Raw genomic sequence first — 19,351 nt, 5'->3', positions numbered from 1 at the left:
CATAAGGATTCCAGTAAACACCTGGGGTTCTGCATGTGCACAGACTTCTTTGGAAAAGTCAAGGAATAATTAGGGGCACCACCTTCAACACTCCCCTCAGTCTCCTCTAAGTCGGAATTCTGATAAGCAGGGCAGGAGGCCTTCCACACACTCCCCTTTTCTCAGAATGTCCTCCTTACCAACGTTCCAACCAAGTCTCGTGTGCTCCCCAAGACTTTCTCACCTGACTTACTTCACTTAGCGGAATACTCTCCTGACCATCCACATTGTCATAAATGGCAAGATTTCATCATCTTATAGCTGAGTAGTATTCCATTGCCTGTATATATACCACAGCTTCTTTATGCAATCATCCAATGAAGGAGAAAACAAACAAACAAACAAACAAACAAACAAAAAGCCAGACTCAGATACAGACAACAGAATGGTGGTTACCAGAGAGGAAGCGGTGCCTGGGGAAAAGGAAGCGAGCAAAGGGGGTCAAATATATGGTGATGGGAGGAGAGCAGACTCCTTCGGGTGGTGAGCACACAATAGAGTGAGTTTATGTAGCTGCCGAATGATAAGGCTGCACAGCTGAAATGTATATGCTATTATCCAATGTTACTCCAATCAATTAAAAGCAAACAAACAGAGCAGGCTGCTGAGAAGGCGGGGTCAGGGCCCGGGCCGCATCTCCAGGAGCCCGTGGGCCGGTTCCCCTCGGTCCGTTAAGTGGGGAAGTGGAAGAGGCTCTGAGCAAGGCGGGCTCACACGCCCTGCGCCCCGCGCGGGCAGAAGGACAAATATGGCAAAAGATGTGGACACGGCAGTTGCAGGGGGAGAGACGGAGCGGCTGGAAGGGTTCAGCCGACGAGCTCCCCGCTCCTGGGGTCAGTGGGGAGCCGCCTGGAAGGTGCGCGGGTGCCCATGGGGCATTCCGGGCCGGAGACGCGGAGGTAGGCGCTGGCCTCCCCGGCACCCGCGTTTGAGGTCCGCGAGGTGGGGAAGGGCACGCTTCCCCGGGGCCCCGCGGAGGATGGGAGCGGGGTGGCGCCGCCCCGTCCGGACGCCTACGAGCGCCCTCTGTCACCCCACGCGGCCCGCCCAGGTGAGCTGGGGGCGGGGGGCGGGGGGAGGGTTGGGCCGCGTCCGGAAGGTGCGACGCCCCGCCTCGCCCCGCCCGGCAGGTCCCCGCGGCCTCCCCCCGCGTGAAAGTGAAAGTGTCGCCCCGCGAGGTCCGCAGGGGGCGGGGCGGGGCCGGCGCGGACCTGGGAGCGGGCGCCGGGCACCGGAGGGGCCATGGATGGGCTCGGCCGCCGCCTCCGAGCCAGCCTGCGACTGAAGCGCGGCCGCGGGGGTTAGTGCCGGGCCGGGCGCGGGGACAGCGCGGGGACGGGGCCAGGACACCGGCTGACCGCGGCGGGGGCCGGGCCGGGCGGCGCGGAGGGTCGGGTCGGGTCCGGATCCGGGTCCGGGTCCGCCGCGCACTCGGGCGCGCTGGGCAGCTCAGGTGCGCAGGTGGGTGGACGGGGCCGGGGGCGGACAAGGTCGGAGGTCGGGGAGTTGCCAGGCCCCAGGGGGTGCAGAGGGAGGCGACAGGGCAGAGGAAACGGTGGTGGGGCCCCAGGGCCACGTGTCCTTCCAGCCAGGAAGCTGGTGGTGAGACCGCAGAGCGCCGGGAGCGCCCTCCGGAGACCCCGCCTCGGCCCCGGGCCCCCGCCCCGCCTCTGCGCCTCTGAAAGCCACGGGGCCGGGAAAACTGGGCTCCCCGACGCCGTGCCACCCCCGCCCCGGGGCGGCGGAGAGCGTGGCCTAGAGCAGAGCTGGGGTGGCGCGTTAGCGGGAACCAGGCAAGTCCCTCCTCCCGGAGCCCCTCGGCAGCGAAGTGGGGGTCATTTCTCCGCGCTGTGGGGAGTCACATTAGAGTCGTGCTCCTTCTTCTCAGCAGGGCCCTGAGCTCGGGAAGGAAGGCGATTAAGAATTCATTCTTCTTTTTTTTTTTTTCATTCATTCTGCAAACATGTATTGCCTCTTCCACTCGCCAGAACCCTCAGCTCCCCTGCCCACAGGTCCCGCTGTCCCAGGAGAAGGGAGCTGGGTGGACAGGGCAGCCACCTCTCTAGCGCTGGCAAATCACAAGGTTGAGTGAAGGAAGCCACGTTCCCAAGTGCAACCCCCAGCGTCGGGGAGACCTGGGGGTGAAGTCAGTGCTCCTGCCATCACCCCTGCCCTCCAGCCCAGCCCTGGCTGTTCTCCCTAACCATGGGGTTCCAGTATCTGTCATTTCACCCCAAGGGAGGCAGGGAGGTCAGAGACCAGGGGTGGGGACAGAGGTCAGGAACCTGCAGTGGCCGAGCTGAGTGCGGGGTGGGGCTGCTGGCCTCTCTTCTCTGGTCTCCCTCAACCCGGAGACGCAGGTGTGGAGGAACGGGGTCTGCTCCCTGCAGCCACAGGAGACATTCCGGTTGTTCCCAACCACGCTGGCCCCCCAGACAAGGTGAGGCTCGTGCCCGGAGGGGCTTCCTGGCGGTTGAGGGGCTGGAAGACTAGCAGCCGGACCTCCTGTCCCGAGGCCTGGCACCTGTCGGGCCAGGAGAGTGTGTCCTCATCTTGCCTGCCTGCCGTCTGTCCTCCACCTTCCTGGGAGTTCTCCTCCCTACAGGGCAGTTGTGTGGTAGGAAGGTGTGTACACACACACACACACACACACACACACGGATGTGTCCGTCATGCTGGCAGGAGGAGTGGCAGTGGGGGTGGTCCCGGGTTCAAAGCAGATGAGCTAGAAGAGGAAAGGCCAGCTTTTCAGATGCAGGTTTCAGAAACTCTCCTCACCTATATTCTAGTCTTTTCTGGGACTTTCCTCAGATGGCTGTGGGCGGAGCTCCCTGGTGGAGGAACAAGTGTAACCAGACTCCTGACTTCCTTAGAAAGGGTGGCTCCCTCCTCAATGAAAAATCCGGGATAATCATTCCTCCGGGGATTAAATGAGGTGACCTGTATGACACGTGTGAGTCTGATGGATGGTCTCTCTCCGGCTGGTAACCCCCTTGGAAAGATAGGAGAAGGCCATCTCTTCTGGGTTTCTTGGGTCTCAACCCCAAAGGTCTAGTCACTTTTTTGCTCGAGTTTATGAGTTTTGCTGTTCCTTTGCCTCTCCTGATAGAGCAGGAACAAGTGGGCTGTAAACTGCAACTCAAATGATTTGAGGAAAGGGGTAATTTCCTGAGGTTCTGGAAGGATCCGTGAAGAGGTGTGGATTCTCAAAGTCCGTGGCAGACACGAGGCATCCCACTTTGGTGCGCCGTTCTGTGTGTGCCGCGTCCAGAGGGCGGGAGCCTGGGCACAGAATTCTCACGATCCCCACCCCCTACGGATTCTGTTCATAGTCTCTGGATTTCTTTGTGCCTCGGTTTCCCCATCTGTATCAGCAACATGCTTATTCCTCAGACAGATGGTGAGGATTGTACAACAAGTCTGTGCAGGTTGCGAGCAAGGAGTGGTGAGGGTGCTCGGTGATCTGGGTCACTGTTCTCACCATTACAGGATGCGTCACCTCCTTATTGACTGTGACGGGGGCTCACCCCAGGAGTCATGGCTGGGCCACTGAGTGTGGCTTCTACTCGTCCCACGAAAGCCAGGTTCGAAGCTCTTCTTTATTCCAGAACCCCCTCTCTTCCAGAGGACTGCTCATTCTCCGAGGGAGTGGCAGACACTGGCATCTAACACTTTGGCCTCCTGGCTTCTGTTAGACGCGGCTGCCTGGCCAAAGTCCTAGTCTCTTACCTTGTACATGTGCTGGCTCAGGGGTTTATGCAAGACTTCTAAGTGACTTAGTGCTACCCTTTCTCTCCTTCCCAGCCCCCAGACACAGCCTCCAGACCCCACTAGGGCCCCAGGGGCCAGTTGCTCTGCTTTTAACTTGAGCAGAACACTTGACCTGGCCCAATAGGGAACAAAGACTGAGCAGGCCTGGCTGGCGTGGCTTAGCGGTTGAGCGTCAACCTCTGAACCAGGAAGTCACGGTTTGATTCCCGGTCAGGGCACATGCCCAGGTTGTGAACTTGATCCTCAGTGTGGGGGCATGCAGGAGGCAGCCAATCAATGATTCTCTCTCATCATTGATGTTTCTCTCTCCCCCTCTCCCTTCCTCTCTGAAATCAATAAAAATATATTAAAATATAAAAGACTGAGCAGGAGTGGGGGTGGGGCGGAGTTCCCCCAGGTGCTCTGTGCTGTTGCTGGTGCAGCCAGTTCCCTCCTGCAGACCAGGAGAATGTCCTGAGTCAGCGCTTTCTATTTGCAAGAGGGATCCTTTGCCGGGACCCTGGAACAGGTCCCAGGGAGAGAAGCCTGTCCGGGAGGTGTTGCAGGGGGGAGAGATACTCCAACGCAGATCTGGACCGTCAGGAGCTCTGCAGCTCAGACACGGACTTTGCTCTCTGCTCCACCAGCAGGAGAGGAGGTTTTTAGGTGTGTCTTGATGCCCAGGTTTCCCTCCTCCTGGGAGAATTCCTCCTTTTGGATGTCACGGGATGGAGGTAGTGGCATGCTGGCTATGGGGGTGTTTGGTCCTGGAAGTTCCAGGTGGCCTTGCAGGGGTTCGGGGCTGCTGTTGACCCAGTTGCGAAGTGAAAGGCCACAAATCAAAGTTCTGGGGATAAAAGGCCCAGGAGTCCCCAGTGCCTGCAGCCTGATGCTATCTCGCATTCTTCACTTGACCCAGATTGTAAATAAGCCCATTGTACAACCTCCGGCCCAGAAGTCAAAGCCCTGAGCCCAGAAGCAGCTGGGCCTTGGAGGTGTTTACTTACGACCTTTTGTCTCACCACACCCTGGGGCTCCTGGGAGGAGCTGAGGTCTGAGCAGCGTGCCAGGATGCTGCCTGTGTCAGTGCGGGCTTCCTGCCTCCTGCCTGGGTCCCGTCACAGCCGGCTTGCTCACCCATTGGGTGCCCGGGATGGACACTGCTCTCCCTCATCTGGGAGACAGCGTGGGGCCTGTCTGCCTAGCGCCGGGGTTGGAAGCTGAAGCGGCAGCTCCCTCCTGGGGCTTTCTGTAGCCGGTCGCTGTGGGCGAGGGCAGCGCTCCATGCCCCGCAGGCCCGGGACGATGGCAGGACCAGTGGTAGGCGGGATGCTCAGGCAGTTCCACAAATGGCGGTCCCGAATCCCACCAGGTCTGGACTGGATTGCCCACTTCCCTTTTCCCACGGGTGATTCTCCTCTCTGGGGCTGTTTCTTCCTTGAAACACTTCTTTTCCTTCTTCCTTTTATATCTCAACCTCCTCCTCCCATGTGACTGCGCTGGGAGGTTCCCCTGCGGGTCTTTAGAGCCTGTTAATAACCCCTGGGGGGCTGGTGTGGTCACAGCCACATGGCCCGTGTGCCTCTTCTGATGCAGTGAGCACAGGTCTGCTGGGGCATGTTGCAGGTGCTGCGCTGGGCACCCTGAGGGCAGGCAGTGCCTGGGGCACGGGGCCTCCTACGGGGCTTCCCCAGTACATTTTCTCGGCTTCCAAATCAGTGCTTTCTTTTCTCCCGTGGCTCCGCGTGGTTGCACATCCCCAGGGCCGGCGTGGAAACTGCCCAGTTGGCTCTGATCCCAATCCAGGACCTTGGGTGCTGGGCCGGCTCCGGGGATCTCGGCGTGGGCAGGGGGGGCCTTGAGGTGCTGAAGCTGCCTGGAGCCTCACAGTCCCCGCTCGGGGCGTGGACCTGTGAGACCCGAGTGGGCCACGTGTCTGGTTTCAGGGTCTGTCCAGGACAGTCCGGGGGAGGCGGCGAAGGAGCCGGAGAGGGCCCCAGAGCACTGCCTGGCCACCTTCGCCGGAGGACAGCATTTCTTTGAATACCTCCTCGTGGTTTCCCTCAAAAAGAAGCGATCAGGGGAGGATTATGAGCCGACGATCACCTACCAGTTTCCCAAGGTAAGGACTTTAAGAGGGGGTGGGGGGAGGGGACGGAGGGTGGGGTGTTTGAGAGGCGACAGGGGGGCAGGGGGTGTGTGTGTGTGCCCTGAGCTCGCCCGCTCTTGTTTCCTGTTATCACCCACAGAATCTAGGCCTGGCCTCTTTGTGAGGAGCTGACCTAGGCTCCCTGGCCGGGAATCTAGGCTAGTTCTTCCCTTTGGGGACCTCCCGGTTCTCCCAGATTCCAGCCCAGTCACCCTTCTCTGTGGAGAAGCTTACCTTCTGCCCGAGCTCCTCCCAGGCACCCCCTCCCAGGCACCTCCGTGGGAAGGAGGGGGTGGGGCAGCCCGCGGTCATGCGGTCATGCGCGCACACGCTGGGCTCCTCACTGCCCCTGCCCTGGGCCACAGAGATCTCCCTAACCCTGAAAGTGGGGCCGGTGAGCTGGCCGCTTCTCTTCTGCGAGGTGTTACCTCTGGGACGTGGTCCTCGAAGGAAGCCGAGCCGTCTCAGGGCCCTTCTGTGTTCAGGGGTGGCCTGGCCGCCTTCCTGACTATGCGGATCCTCAGACACTGAAGTCTAACTCAGGTTCATGTAGACGTGGCCCGGGACGGGCTGTTTCGGCCTTGGGGTCGGTCCAGCCAGACCCAGAACAAAGTCCCTGTGTAGAGTGACAGGCAGAGGACCCCATGCCATGGACAAGCTTATCCTAAGACTGTGCTAGAGCCTCAAAAGAAGTCCGCCTGCCTGCCGCCTCCTGCCCTCTCCTGCGGCCCCTGCCCTCCTGCTGCCCCTGCCCTCCTGCCCCCTCCTGGGGCCCCTGCCTCCTGCCCTCTCCTGCTGCCCCTGCCCTCCTGCCCTCTCCTGGGGCCCCTACGTGCACCATCGGCTCATCTCCTTTCCTATCCTTACAGCGGGAGAACCTGCTTCGGGGCCAACAGGAGGAGGAGGAACGGCTGCTCAGTGCCATCCCCTTGTTCTGCTTCCCGGATGGGAACGAGTGGGCCCCACTCACTGAGTATCCCAGGTAACTGCCGGCCCTGAGACGGGGCCTCTGGGATCGGGGCAGAAGGGCCTGTGTGAGCCTGGTGGTTCCTGTGGCTCCTCACGTGGCCTATATGCCCATCTCTTACCAGCTCTCCTCCTGACGGGGCGGGGCTCAGTAGATTCATGTATAACCGTCTTGCCTGGGGCCCCGTAAGACCAAGGATCTTGGCCCACGGGCTGACCAGTTGCCTCTGAGCAGAGAAGGGTGGGATTCCCTTCCCTCGAGCTGGGAGTGACGTCTCTGGGTTTTGACTCTGCCACTGGCAGGAGCTGGACTTAGAAGAAGGCCCTGGGCCTCTAAGAAGGTGACGTAGCAACGTCCCTTCCAGCAGGAGCCCTGGGACTCGACTGTCTGAGTTCCAGTTTTGGCTGCACGGCTAGGAGTTGAATGCCTTGCATGAGAAATGCCCTCTCCGCCTCAGTCCCTTCAACTTTAAAGCGGGGATAACCAGAAACCTTCCTCAAAGGGCTGTTTTGAGAATTCAACGAGATGATGCCTTTGGAGGTTGACACCGATAAGCACTTACCCTCCTGGTACTAGTACCACTCTCCTGCCGGCCAGCAGCTCCCGGGTCCTCCTCGCCCCTCTCGGCGCCCCCTGATGCCACCCGCCTCCCCGTTGTACAGTCTAGTGCAGTGATGGCGAACCTTTTGAGCTCGGCGTGTCAGCATTTTGAAAAACCCTAACTTAACTCTGGTGCCGTGTCCCATATAGACATTTTTTTTATATTTGCAACCATAGTAAAACAAAGACTTATATTTTTGATATTTATTTTATATATTTAAATGCCATTTAACAAAGAAAAATCAACCAAAAAAATGAGTTCGCGTGTCACCTCTGACATGCGTGTCATAGGTTCGCCATCACTGGTCTAGTGGGCAAATGAGAGTCTCGTCTCTCTTCCTCAGGGAGACCTTCTCCTTCGTGCTGACCAACGTGGATGGGAGCAGGAAGATCGGCTACTGCAGGCGCCTCCTGGTCTGTGCAGCTCAGAACTGTCCCCTCCTCTCTGCAGCCTGCCGGCTCCTCTGGGGGCGTGCTCAGGCCTCAGCCGCACAAGCCCAGGCCCCTGGCAGTGGCAGCTGTAGAGAGCACAGCCCAGCACCCGCTGCCATGTTAGTGCCCTCTGCAGCCTGCAGAACAGGGACACGTGCCCCCTCGCCCGCCTACCCAGGGGACTCCTGCAGGCCCTGCAGTGGTCTCTGCTCTCCCAACATCCCTGTCCGGGCCTCCGTGCCGTGGCCCCGGGAGCCCCCGAGCAGAGACCGGGATTTGAACACCTGCTCTGGGCTCTCAGGATTCTCAGTGTTGTCCTCCCTCGTCCCTGCAGCACGCCGGTCCCCGCTCTTTGCCGACCCCCCATGGTGGCAGTGCCTGCCTGTGAGCACACCAGCCCCCTCACAGCCACTTTCTTTGGACTTTGGTGGCCGCTCTGGCCTCCTTGCGCCTGTCCAGGCCTTCCTCCATCAGGCCCACCTTTCACCACACGTCCCCCAGCCGCCAGCTCGTGCCCCGCTGTCCCCGGGTGGGCGAAGGCCTGGGGGCTGCCGCCCTGAAGGAGGCTCTCTCCCCCCCACAGCCCGCCGGCCGCGGCCCGCGGCTCCCCAAGGTGTACTGCATCATCAGCTGCATCGGCTGCTTCGGCCTGTTCTCCAAGGTAGGGCCGGAGCGGGATTCCTGGGCCTGCTGGGCCTGTTCGGCTGCCTGGCTGCCTGCCCAGCTGCCGCCCGGCTGGTGCTCCCTCAGCGCTCAGGGAGTGCCTCCTTGTCAGCGGGGTCAGGCGAGGCCCAGGTGGGAGAACCCAGGTGGAGAGGGGCTTGGGCTGGACTTGATTTCACAGAAAAGTGAGAACTGAGTGCACGGAACCATCTCCCCTGCTGAGAGCCCCCGGGTCCCACCCCTCCCACTCTGGTCAGGCCAGAAAGCAGCTGGAGGGACAGGGAGGAGCCCCGGTTAGGAGTCGGGAGATATTCCGTGTCTTCGTCTGTCAGATGCATATATGACCCACACCTTCCTATGCCACGGTTGGTGTGAGGCTCGAGCAAGGTGATCTGTGAGAAAGGCCGAGCTCTAAAGAGCTATGGAGACGATTATTGTACGAAGCCGGGTTCCCTCCAGGGCCTTCCAGGGCAGCAGGGGCATTGGGGACGCCAGGACTTCTGCTGGAGCTCACTGAGAGCCACACACCTGAGTGGGATCAGAGGGGCCCTCAGAATGGAGGGGGCGGGTCTTGGTGCCACGAAAGGGGCTCAGTGTGCTCTGCCCCCAGCAGGCCCCTGGAAGGGTGAAGGCAGGGACTCTGGCAGCCTTGCTTGGGTGGAGCGTGCATTCATGGGGGACAGAGGCTGGCCCTGGCCCTGGGCAGTATCAGCGAAAGTTGGGGGGCAGAGTGGTGCCCAAGAGGAACCAGCCTTGTAGGCCCTCATCCCAACCATCATGATGAACGTGGTGTCAAGTGGATGATGAGTTTACTCTGTGATGGCTTCCCGGGAAGGTAGCTTATGTTGAGGTTCGGAGAAGGGAGGCATGTGGGTTGGTCGAGGGAGGATGAGAAGAAGGAGGCCAGGAGGAAGCAGTAGACTGGTCTGTGTCAGGGAGGAGAGAGGACCACTGGGGGAGGGGCAGAGAAGACACAGGAAGATGGGCTCACCCAGGGCCTCTGCCTCACACCCGGGGCCTCTGCCTCACACCCGGGGCCTCTGCCGCCCTCCCCGTCGCATCCCTTTGAGCCTTGCCTCCTGGGGTCCTTTTCCTGCAGATCCTGGATGAGGTGGAGAAGCGGCATCAGATCTCCATGGCCGTCATCTACCCGTTCATGCAGGGCCTGCGGGAGGCCGCCTTCCCCGCTCCCGGCAAGACCGTCACCCTCAAGAGCTTCATCCCCGACTCGGGCACCGAGGTAGGTTCAGTAAAGAGGTGAGACCCGCTCTGGCTGGAGGGGGCAGGCTTCTGCGGCACAGCCCCTCGCAGCCCTACGGCCCCTCACTCACTGGTTAACATGCAGACGCACTGAGCCAGGCAGGGGCTGGGTCTGGCTTGAATTATCGTCAGAGCTGAATATCCAACCCACATTTTCCCATCCTCCCAACCGGCCGCTCACAAGGCCTAGTCACTCACTATTCAAGCCACCAAGACTTGTAATAAATAAACCACGTGAGCCGAGGTTCCTGGTGCCCCCAGCCCCCAACCTGCCACTGGCCCCCACGCCCCACCCTCATCCTCCGGTGTCTGCGCTCTAGCTCTACCTGAGGCCTCCATCTGTCCATTTCTTATCACCCCTCCCCGCCCCTGAGTCCCCACCCAGGCCACATGGGACGCCACTGTTTTGAGGCAGAACATTGTTTTAAGAATTCCATGCTGACCCCGATTCCTCTGGGTAATCCGTGTCCCTCTGAACCTTGGCTTCTCCATATAAAAACAAAGTGGGGGGTGGGCTGGGCTCTGTCACTTGCTCAGAAAATAAGTAGGGCGTGCTTGCTGGGCCCCCAGCAGAACGATTTCCTGGCTGTAAAGTGGTGAATACAATGAACGTGACCCCTGACCTCATGGAGCTAAAAGTCTAGTTGGGGGAGACGGACGTTCAATAAGGAAACAGACAAATGTATAATTAAAAAATTGTATGATTTGATGAAAGGGAAAAAAACCAGGATGCTTCAGAGAAAGGACGGAGAGCACACGTTGCCTTAGGGGGCCAAGGAGAGCCTCTGAGACTAGGGGGGGCAAGAACTTGGGAGGAGGGGGGTCCCGGGGGCCTCACCTGTGCAGGACGTCCAGCCAGAGAGAGCGTGACGTGCTCGGGGCACAGGAAGGAGGTGGTGGGGAAGCGGGCCAGGAGGTGGCGTGGGCTCCGTGCGGCTGGCAGGGAGGCAGGGCCTCGAGGGCCGTGCTGTCCCCAGGGCGGAGGGAAACCACGGGTGGGTTTAGCGCGGGAGAGACAGGATGGGGTTCACTCCTGCGGGGACCATGGAGGCTGGCAGAGGCCCAGCGTCCTGGGGTCTGCGTGAGGCTTCCGTGTGATGACACCCTTTCTGGTTTCCCCAAGTTCATCTCCCTGACGCGGCCCCTGGACTCCCACCTGGAACACGTGGACTTCAGTTCTCTGTTGCGCTGTCTCAGCTTCGAACAGATTCTTCAGCTCTTCGCCTCCGCGGTGCTGGAGAGGAGAATCATCTTCCTGGCAGAAGGTCTCAGGTGGGTCCAGCCACCGAGCGGCTCAGCCGAACGGACTGGCGTCCTCGGGTTCAGGGGTTCAGCCGGAGGGTCCCCAGAGGAAGCCAGGCTGTAGGGCCCGTGTGCCCGCCCTCCTGCCTCCGGGTCTGGACCTGCACTAACCTGCTTCTGCCCTCCAACTTGGCTGCTGCCTAGGCCTGAGGAGGCCTCTGACCGAGCTCAGAGAAGGCCAGGAAGTGTCCTGGGGATGGCCCCGGCGGAGAGCGTTAGGGTGGATGCAGATATGACTCTGCTCTTGACAGGCTCAGGGCAGGAAGGCATGCAGTGGTATGGAGGTCAAGGCCGTCATCTTTAATGACAAGCACAGCTATCCATTCACTCACGCATTCAACAGACACGCATGTGTGAACTGTTTGTCGGATGCCAAGCCTTCGGGAGGATACAGGCAAACAAGACATGGCCTTTGACCCGAAGGGGATGTAGAATTCTGTCGTGGGTGGAAGCGTAGGTTTTGAATCAGCACAAAGAGGTTCAAGTCCTATTCTTAGCTACGTGGTTCCCTTAAGTTAGCTTCTTAACTTCTTGAAGTCATGATCTTCTTATCTGTAAAATGGAGGAAGCGACTGTCTGTCTCGTGAGGTTGTGGTGGGGATTAAATGAAATAGTTCACATTAGGCAGCCAGCTCCCTGCCAGGCACAGATTAGTAAGGGTGAGCTATTATTCTTTTTTTTTAAATATATTTTTTTATTGATTTCCGAGAAAAAGGGAGAGGGAGAGAGAGATAGAAACATCAATAAGGAGAGAGAATTATTTATTGGCTGCTTCCTGCATGTTCTCCCCCCACCCCACCCCAAGGGGGATCAAGCCCACAACCTGGGCACATGCCCTGACTGGGAATCAAACCATAACCTCCTGGTTCATAGGTTGACACTCAACCACTGAGCCACGCCGGCCGAGCTGAGCTGTTATTCATAATAATAACTTCGCAGTTGAGTTTACCCCTGTGTGTGTTGAAGTGGGGCATTGCCAAGTCTTGGTCTCTACCTCTTAGGGCCTTTGAGTCTGAGAAAGACAAGGGGAGACATGACAGGATGGAGAAGGAAAAAAATACCATCAAAGAGCTGGCGGTTGGCCTTCTGTTCATATCTGCGGAGGGAGGATACTGGCTGACAACTCTGGCTCTGTCTTTCAGGGAAGAGGAAGGAAAGGATGTTGGGAACCCAGCTCTTAGGCCAGGGTCAGGTGGATGTCATGGCGCCCAGAGACAAGGAAGCTCGGGCAGGGAGTGGGGTCTGTGGGCTGAACATTCTATAAAAACCAGGGTCAACACAAAGGCACTAGTTGTGAGCTAGTCCTTGAGGGAAGTGGTGTAACCCTTCGCTCTGGAACCAGCTTTTCCCCGCTCAGCCCTGTAGGGAAAGAAGTTTCTGTGTGGCTGGAGCTGGGGTGCTGGCCTTTCCCCCTAAGATCGGTGCCTGGGAAGTGAACGTGACCGCACGGGTCAGCTGGCCGGCCAGGGCCAGGGCCAGCAGGACTTGCCTCTCGGACGTTGACTTTCTCCAGGGAGATCCCATCTCTCCCCACTTCCTTCCCACACCATCTGTCAGATCCCTGAGACGCAGGGCGGGGGTAGGGTGGGCGGGGGGTGGGGGTGGGACTTACAGTTACCCTCGGCCTTGGCCGGCTCTCTGAGCCAGTCTCTCTCGGGGAGTGCTGGTTGATACCAAGAACTGGAACGAGGTTTCTGCATCCGTGTGTTTATTGGCTCCGGTGTGGGGGGCAACCAGGAGAAATGAGGAGCCATGAAAGCCAGTGGGGGACAGAGAAGAGAGAGAGTGGGCTGTGTGCTGGTGTGAGTGGCCGGGAGTTGGCCCTGCGCTGTGACCAGGCAGCGATTACCCAGTGCTTCGTAGGGAAGGGCAGAGGCCCTCTGCGGGACTTTCCGGGAGGAACTGCTGGGCGAGGTTCCGGGAATCTAGGAATTTCCCAGGCACTCAGGCACCAACCTGGAGTGGCCGGGGAGAGCTGGAGAGGGAAGGCCTGGGCCGGGCCGGAGAGATGCGAGGAGGAAACAGGCCTGGCCTCTCTGCTGCCCGGTGTTCACTTGTCTGCCTCCTCAGCTGCACTGCGAACTCCGAGAAGCAGGGCCACGTCTCCCAGTCCCTGGCACCCACATATTTAGGACCGTGCTGAGCGCATAGAAGGGGCTCATCGGTGATGGGTTCGAGGGAAGGCGTTTCTCCCCTCTCCGCTCCTTAGAGCCGCTTTTGTTGCTGAGAAGTCTCATGACAAATAAAGGCCCAATGCAGGCCCATCCTGGAGAGGGGCCCCGCGCCTCTCCCGCCCCCGCCCCTCCCCTCCCGGCTGTGAGGAGTCCCAGGGACCAGCGTGGCTCCCGGCCGGCTGCACCTGCTGTGGGTGGTGGGCAGCGTGGGGGTGGCAGGGGTGGGGCACAGGGAGGCCCCTCTAACTCTCGTCCCTGTCGCTGTCCCCAGCACCCTGTCGCAGTGTATCCACGCTGCCGCCGCGCTGCTCTACCCCTTCAACTGGGCACACACCTACATCCCCGTGGTCCCCGAGAGCCTCCTGGCCACTGTCTGCTGCCCCACGCCCTTCATGGTGGGAGTGCAAATGCGCTTTCTGCAGGAGGTCCTGGACAGCCCCATGGAAGAGGTAGGCGCCAGCACCGAGAAGCCGTGACTCGGGGCCGGCGGACCTGGAGTCGGATCCCAGCCCTGCTCCTCGGGGCGGTGTGATTTGGGTCAGGTTGCTTCACCCGGTTAAGCCTGTGCTGCTGCTTTTGTAAAATGGGGGTGACAGTGTTCAGTGCCCTGAATTCCAGGGGAAATCACCCACCTAAAACTCCCCGCCTGAGGCCTGACACGTAGTTGATGCTCCATAAGCCTCAGCTCTCTGCTCCTTTGGGCTTCAAGCACGTAGCTTGTGGAGGGGTCATCTGACTGTCCGGGGCCAGCTGGCCCCCCTGAGCGGGCCCTGGGGGTCCCCTGCCCCATCGGAATGGATAAGCACAGCTGGGTTTTGCAGCACACAGCCCACTGGAGTTCCCGCACATTCCTTGGACATGAGCTCACTCATGCAGCCCCGCTGTAAGCTGAATCCTGAACAGGCAGATCTTTGGAGCAGGAGTTGTCTTTCCGAGTGGCTGAGAGGTCCGTTGGCAGTCAGGGTAGAGCCCTTCGATGTTGTCAGGGCCCCCCGAGCGGGCATTCCTGGCATGCACCGGTCTCCCGTGTTGGAGGGACAACTCAGGACACGTGTCCTGCTTGGAGCTGCCAGGAGGAAGTTTCAGAGAGAGCATGTTACTCACCTGAAGCAAGAAGAGCTACTTCGGGTGGGGGTGGGGGGTGGGGGGTGGGGGGACTGCTTAACCTTGACTCTGTGCAGACAAAGGGCCAGCCACAGGGAGAGGCTAGCAGTGAGCTGCTCCAGAGGCCTGGAACCAGCCCCTGTGGGAGGACGCTCCCCAGGTGCATGACACCACGGAAGTCCAGAGAGCTCAGTGGGCATTTCCGAGGCCACACAGGCAACGCCGGGCCGGGCCGGGGCACAGGGAGCGGACCCCAAGCCCCTCTTCCACCGCGTGTTGCTGGGAAGGAAAGACATGTTTTCCTTCCTCGCTTCCTGGCCCTCCCAGCCCTTCTCAGAAGTGCTGAGTACACACGCCCTCTGAACGAGCCTTTGCCTTGTGACTCACTGGGACAGAGGACCAGCCCGTGTTTAGCAATCAGATTTCAATGTCCCAATACCATCAGTTATGAAACTTCCTGACGCTGCAGCCCAGCTTCTCAGAAGCCGGGGCTCCTCCCCGGGACGGCCAGGCAGGAAGGCTTCCCGAGGCCGAGGCCAGCGGCGCCGGCTCCTACCATCCCGGGCCTGGGCCTCTTTCCCGCCTCCGCAGCTGCCCTGTGAAGTGGGCAGGGGCTACTGCGGGTGTGAGGGGATTCCCTGGCCCCCACAGAAGCTCCGGGAAGGGATTATTTGACAGTAATATACCCCAGTGCTAGGAAGATTTGGGGGAACGACTTCACAGAAACATTCTTCACCCACAATCTTAGCTCCCAACCCCCCAAACAAACAGGCTTCCCCGAGTGAAGGTACCTGAGCCCATGTACACAGTGGTTTCAGGCCCGGACTAGTTCACCTTTTCTCCCCTGAGGACGGGTAATTACAGCGCCGGCTCAGTCTCTTGGCACACTTGCCAGTCCCTCTTTTTCCTTTTATTTGGAAGAAGGGAGCACGGGGGCGGGGGGGGATCATTCACCCCATTGTCACGAGCAAACTGAAAAGAGGAGCCCAGTAGGCATTTCAGTGACCAGCAGGTTTGGGTGGGGGGCTGGGGGAGGGGGTTATGGCAAACTGTTGAGCCCGCGCCCAGCCCAAAGGGGGCAGCCACTCTCAGTTCTCTCTGAATGTTGTCCTTTAGAAATGAGAACCAGTGTTAGACTTCCTGACTTTTAAAAATATATATTTTTAATTGATTTTTAGAGAAAGAGGAGGGGAGAGGGAAAGAGAGAAACATCGACAGGAGAGGGAAATATCGATCGACTGCCTCCTGTGCGTGTGCCCTGACCGGGAATCTAACCGGCAGCCTTTGGGTGCCCGGGATGATGCCCAACCACCTGAGCCACACCGGCCGGGGCGTAGACTCCCTGACTTGTGAGGAGAAACCCCCAATCCACATTTTATGTGAAAGGTTCCAATGTAAACATTGGCAGTGAATACAGTTATTTGAGAACGCTCTGAGGATCCAAGAAGCAGATCTGCAGGTTGGAATCCAACCAGTGGGATGTCTGTTTGTGTTGTCTGGTCTAGACGGAAGGCCCCTCAGGCGAGTGATGGAGTTAGTACCGGAGCTCAGGGTCCCCGAATTCCAGGCCCCCTAGTTCCAGCCTCGTGCTTGTCTCACCTGCAGCCTGCAGGCACGTGGTCGTCTCACTGCCTTTCCTTCTGTCTTCCTGTTGACCCTGCGCTCATTTCCTTCTCTCGCTGTTTCCCGCAGCTCCAAGGGAGTTTTTAGGCTGTTGCAAGAATGGAAAGGTGAAATGATGCCCATCCTGTCCTAAGCTGACCAGGGGGAGGGAGCTGAAGGCGAGAGTGGGGACAGGGGTGCAGTCCTGAGGCCGGGGCCCTGGAGGCGTGGGCTCTGGCTCTGCTGTTTGTTAGCCGTAGGACCTCAGGCAGCTTCTGTGAGTTGGGTTAGTACATGCCCCCACAGGACCGTTGGGAGGATTACATGCGACACACGTGCAAGGCAACTACCTTGTTCTACATGTTCCATATTTAGAAGCAGTTTGTCCACCCAGGGCTTCATGAAGGGAGTGATTGGCTATGATTTCCTCATCTTGTATCCCCTTCTAGCTCAGCTCTCTCCCATCCCTCTTCCTAGACCAGTGATGGCAAACCTATGACACACGTGTCAGAGGTGACACTCGAACTCATTTTTTTGGTTGATTTTTCTTTGTTAAATGGCATTTAAATATATAAAATAAATATCAAAAATATAAGTCTTTGTTTTACTATGGTTGCAAATATCAAAAAATTTCTATATGTGACATGGCACGAGAGTTAAGTTAGGGTTTTTCAAAATGCTGACACGCCGAGCTCAAAAGGTTCGCCATCACTGGCCTAGACCCTCACACCCTTTCCCCAGGAAAGGAACTGAGGTTTCCGAACGGGAATGGGGAAAAAGGAGTGTCAGACCGAAACGAGCATTGAAGATGCTACTTGGGCTGAAATGGAGGTGGCGGGGCCTCCGGACGTCTGTGACGACAGGGGAAGAGATAAAGCCATTCTGTGTTTATTGCAGGTCCTGCTGGTGAATCTTTGTGAAGGAACCTTCTTAATGTCAGTGAGTATCTGGGTTCAGACCCCCTGCAGGCCCACCACCAACTCCATCACTCCCGTCTCATCCATGCTCGCTCATCCATGTTGAGCGAGAACCCCTGCTAAGAAGACGTCTCCCCTCTCAGGGGGCCCATGACACACGAAAATCGCAGGTGACCGACCTCATGGCCAGGCAATCAGTGTTGGTGCCTCAGAGTAGGGGTGTCAACCAGGAACCACAGGGGGGGAGAGGAGACTTGCTGACACTGAGTCCAGCTGAAAGACCAAGAAACGGCTTCTGTTGTTTCTCACCTATGTGGCCGATTATTAATTTGGGGGTGAGTGGGGATGCAGACACACCCCCCTCTCTGCCAACACCCCACTCACACCTCCTCCCCGACTCTGCCCTCGACTAGGTCGGTGACGAAAAAGACATCCTACCTCCCAAGCTTCAGGATGACATCTTGGAGTCTCTCGGTCAGGGGATCGATGAACAACAGAGTAAGTCCCAGGCCCCTCTTATGGGGTTCTCCAAGGCCCCTGAGGGCATGGTCCCAACCCTCCCCTTCCAGAACTAAAATGAACCTGCTCTGCAGGCCTGGGCCAGTCCCTGAGGCCTGGATCCCAGGGCGAGTCAGAGATTTTATTCTTCCTAAGCAATGGTAGAGAACCCATACCCAGCCTCCCACCTTAAAGACTCCGTCAGTAATTATGAGCCCCGCCCCACCCCCACCCCCACCCCACCCCTGGAGCGCTCAGCCTGCAGTGACAGCCCCTCAAAGGTAAAGGTGGGCCGTTTCATCCTTTGGCTCCTCCCTGATTGGCGTCTCTGTGTTCCCTGCAGCTCCAGAACAAATCAACGAGCACGTGTCAGGCCCGTTCGTGCAGTTCTTTGTCAAGACCGTCGGCCACTACGCTTCCTACATCAGGTGGGAGGCCAACGGGCAAGGCCGCTTCCAAGAACGGGCCTTCTACAAGGCTCTGCCCTCCAAGGCCAACCGCCGATTCGTGAAGAAGTTTGTGAAGACACAGCTCTTCTCGCTTTTCATCCAGGAAGCTGAGAAGAGCAAGAACCCTCCAGCAGGTAGGCAGCGAGCCGGGGCCTCTACCCCCTAGGTCTGTGGGGTCACTTGGCCCTGGCCCTGGGTTGAGGGGAGGAAAAGGCACTTCCTTTCAGAGGCCCCAGGACAGCTGGGATCTTATCAGCCGGTTGGAAAGAAAGAACTCAAAGCCTCAGGAAATGCCCCCGGGCTGACACTTTGCAGAAGTCGCTCTATTCATCAGGGGCAGGAGGCCCTTTGCTCTGGGTCTGGAGCTAATTATTCCTTGTAGCCCCTTTGGGGGCTAATGGAATATGGGGTCTCCAGAGGCCTGTGAGGGTGTGGTAATTCCCCAACGAGAATGTGGGTTTAGTGGGGGTATGGGGAGCAGACAGGGTTTTTTTTCCTTTAAAAAAATGTTTAAAAATTGATTTCAGAGAGGAAGGAAGAGAGAGAAACATCAATGATGAGAATCATAGATCAGCTGCCTCCTGAACACCCCACTGGGGATAGAGCCCGCAACCTGGGCATGTGCCCTGACCGGCAATCAAACCATGACCTCCTGGTTCATAGGTCGATGCTCAACCACTGAGTCACGCCAGCCAGGCCAGAAAGGGTATTTCTGATCCTCAACCCTGAGCTCATCCGTCTGCCTGGCCAGATTACATCCTCTAACACCTGCTTCTGAACCCACAGGCTATTTCCAACGGAAAATACGTGAATATGAAGAACAGAAGAAACAGAAGAAATCAAAGGGAAAGACTGTGAAATGAGAACTGTGGTGACCGGGACTAGACCTCCAGGCCAGTTTTGGACTTTGGCCCCTGCCAACGTGGCAGGGTCAGCGAAGCTCAGCCCCGGGACCCAGTCTTCTCCTGAGGCCTGGGAACCCGGTCTTGCTTCGAGCTGGTGTCTCGAGTTTGGGATCCCTGGAATCTGCTTTCTCAAGGCTTCGGAAGATTTGGCCTCTGTGCTCACAGAGCAGGGCTCACCTTGTGCAGGGGAGACACAGAGCGGAACAGGAGCACAGGTGTCATGGAGACGTAGGAGTTGCTAGAACTGCCCCGTCCCAGGAACCACTATTACAAAATCCTCCAGAGAAAGCAGCTGTGGCCCAAAGGCTCCGGCTTGCCACGTAAAAAGGTCTGTGGACACGGGAGGATAAGAATAAAATGAAAACTTCCTGTGGTTTCTATGTGTATCTTTGACTTCCACTCTTGGGGGAGGAGCAAAAAGACAGGAATAGATGTGAGAATAAACGGGACCACAAGTAGGGGACCTGGTGCTGGCCCAGAACTGGGGCTGTGCTGGTGGCCGAGCTCTAGGGGTCAGCAGCTCCACTTCACCAGGAGGGG

At 58.4% G+C, this 19,351-nt stretch overlaps 1 protein-coding gene across 4 annotated transcripts; it reads left to right on the top strand.

Annotated features, from left to right (window-relative positions):
• Nucleotides 1-731: 731 nt before the first annotated feature.
• Nucleotides 732-19,187, top strand: DENND2D (DENN domain containing 2D). Of its 4 annotated transcripts, none has more exons than XM_070396449.1 (12): nucleotides 732-938; nucleotides 5,736-5,911; nucleotides 6,808-6,920; nucleotides 7,850-7,919; nucleotides 8,521-8,598; nucleotides 9,700-9,840; nucleotides 10,984-11,132; nucleotides 13,608-13,785; nucleotides 16,940-16,981; nucleotides 17,373-17,457; nucleotides 17,801-18,040; nucleotides 18,693-19,187. In XM_070396449.1, the coding sequence occupies exons 1-12, from the start codon at nucleotides 788-790 to the stop codon at nucleotides 18,767-18,769; spliced, it is 1,500 nt and encodes a 499-aa protein (XP_070252550.1). In that variant the 5' UTR covers nucleotides 732-787; the 3' UTR covers nucleotides 18,770-19,187. The 4 variants fall into 4 exon arrangements, with proteins under 4 accessions (XP_070252550.1, XP_070252552.1, XP_070252549.1 ...); XM_070396451.1 differs by lacking the exon at nucleotides 732-938 and adding an exon at nucleotides 1,203-1,339; XM_070396448.1 differs by lacking the exon at nucleotides 732-938 and adding an exon at nucleotides 2,230-2,479.
• The last annotated feature ends 164 nt before the right edge of the window (nucleotides 19,188-19,351 follow it).

Source organism: Myotis yumanensis, unplaced genomic scaffold (assembly GCF_028538775.1).
Source record: "Myotis yumanensis isolate MYYU_CA2020_CCGP unplaced genomic scaffold, mMyoYum1.0.hap1 SCAF_17, whole genome shotgun sequence".
Lineage (NCBI taxonomy): Eukaryota > Metazoa > Chordata > Mammalia > Chiroptera > Vespertilionidae > Myotis > Myotis yumanensis.
The sequence above is the reverse complement of the archived record's forward strand: the minus strand, read 5'-3'. Positions and strand labels throughout refer to the sequence as shown.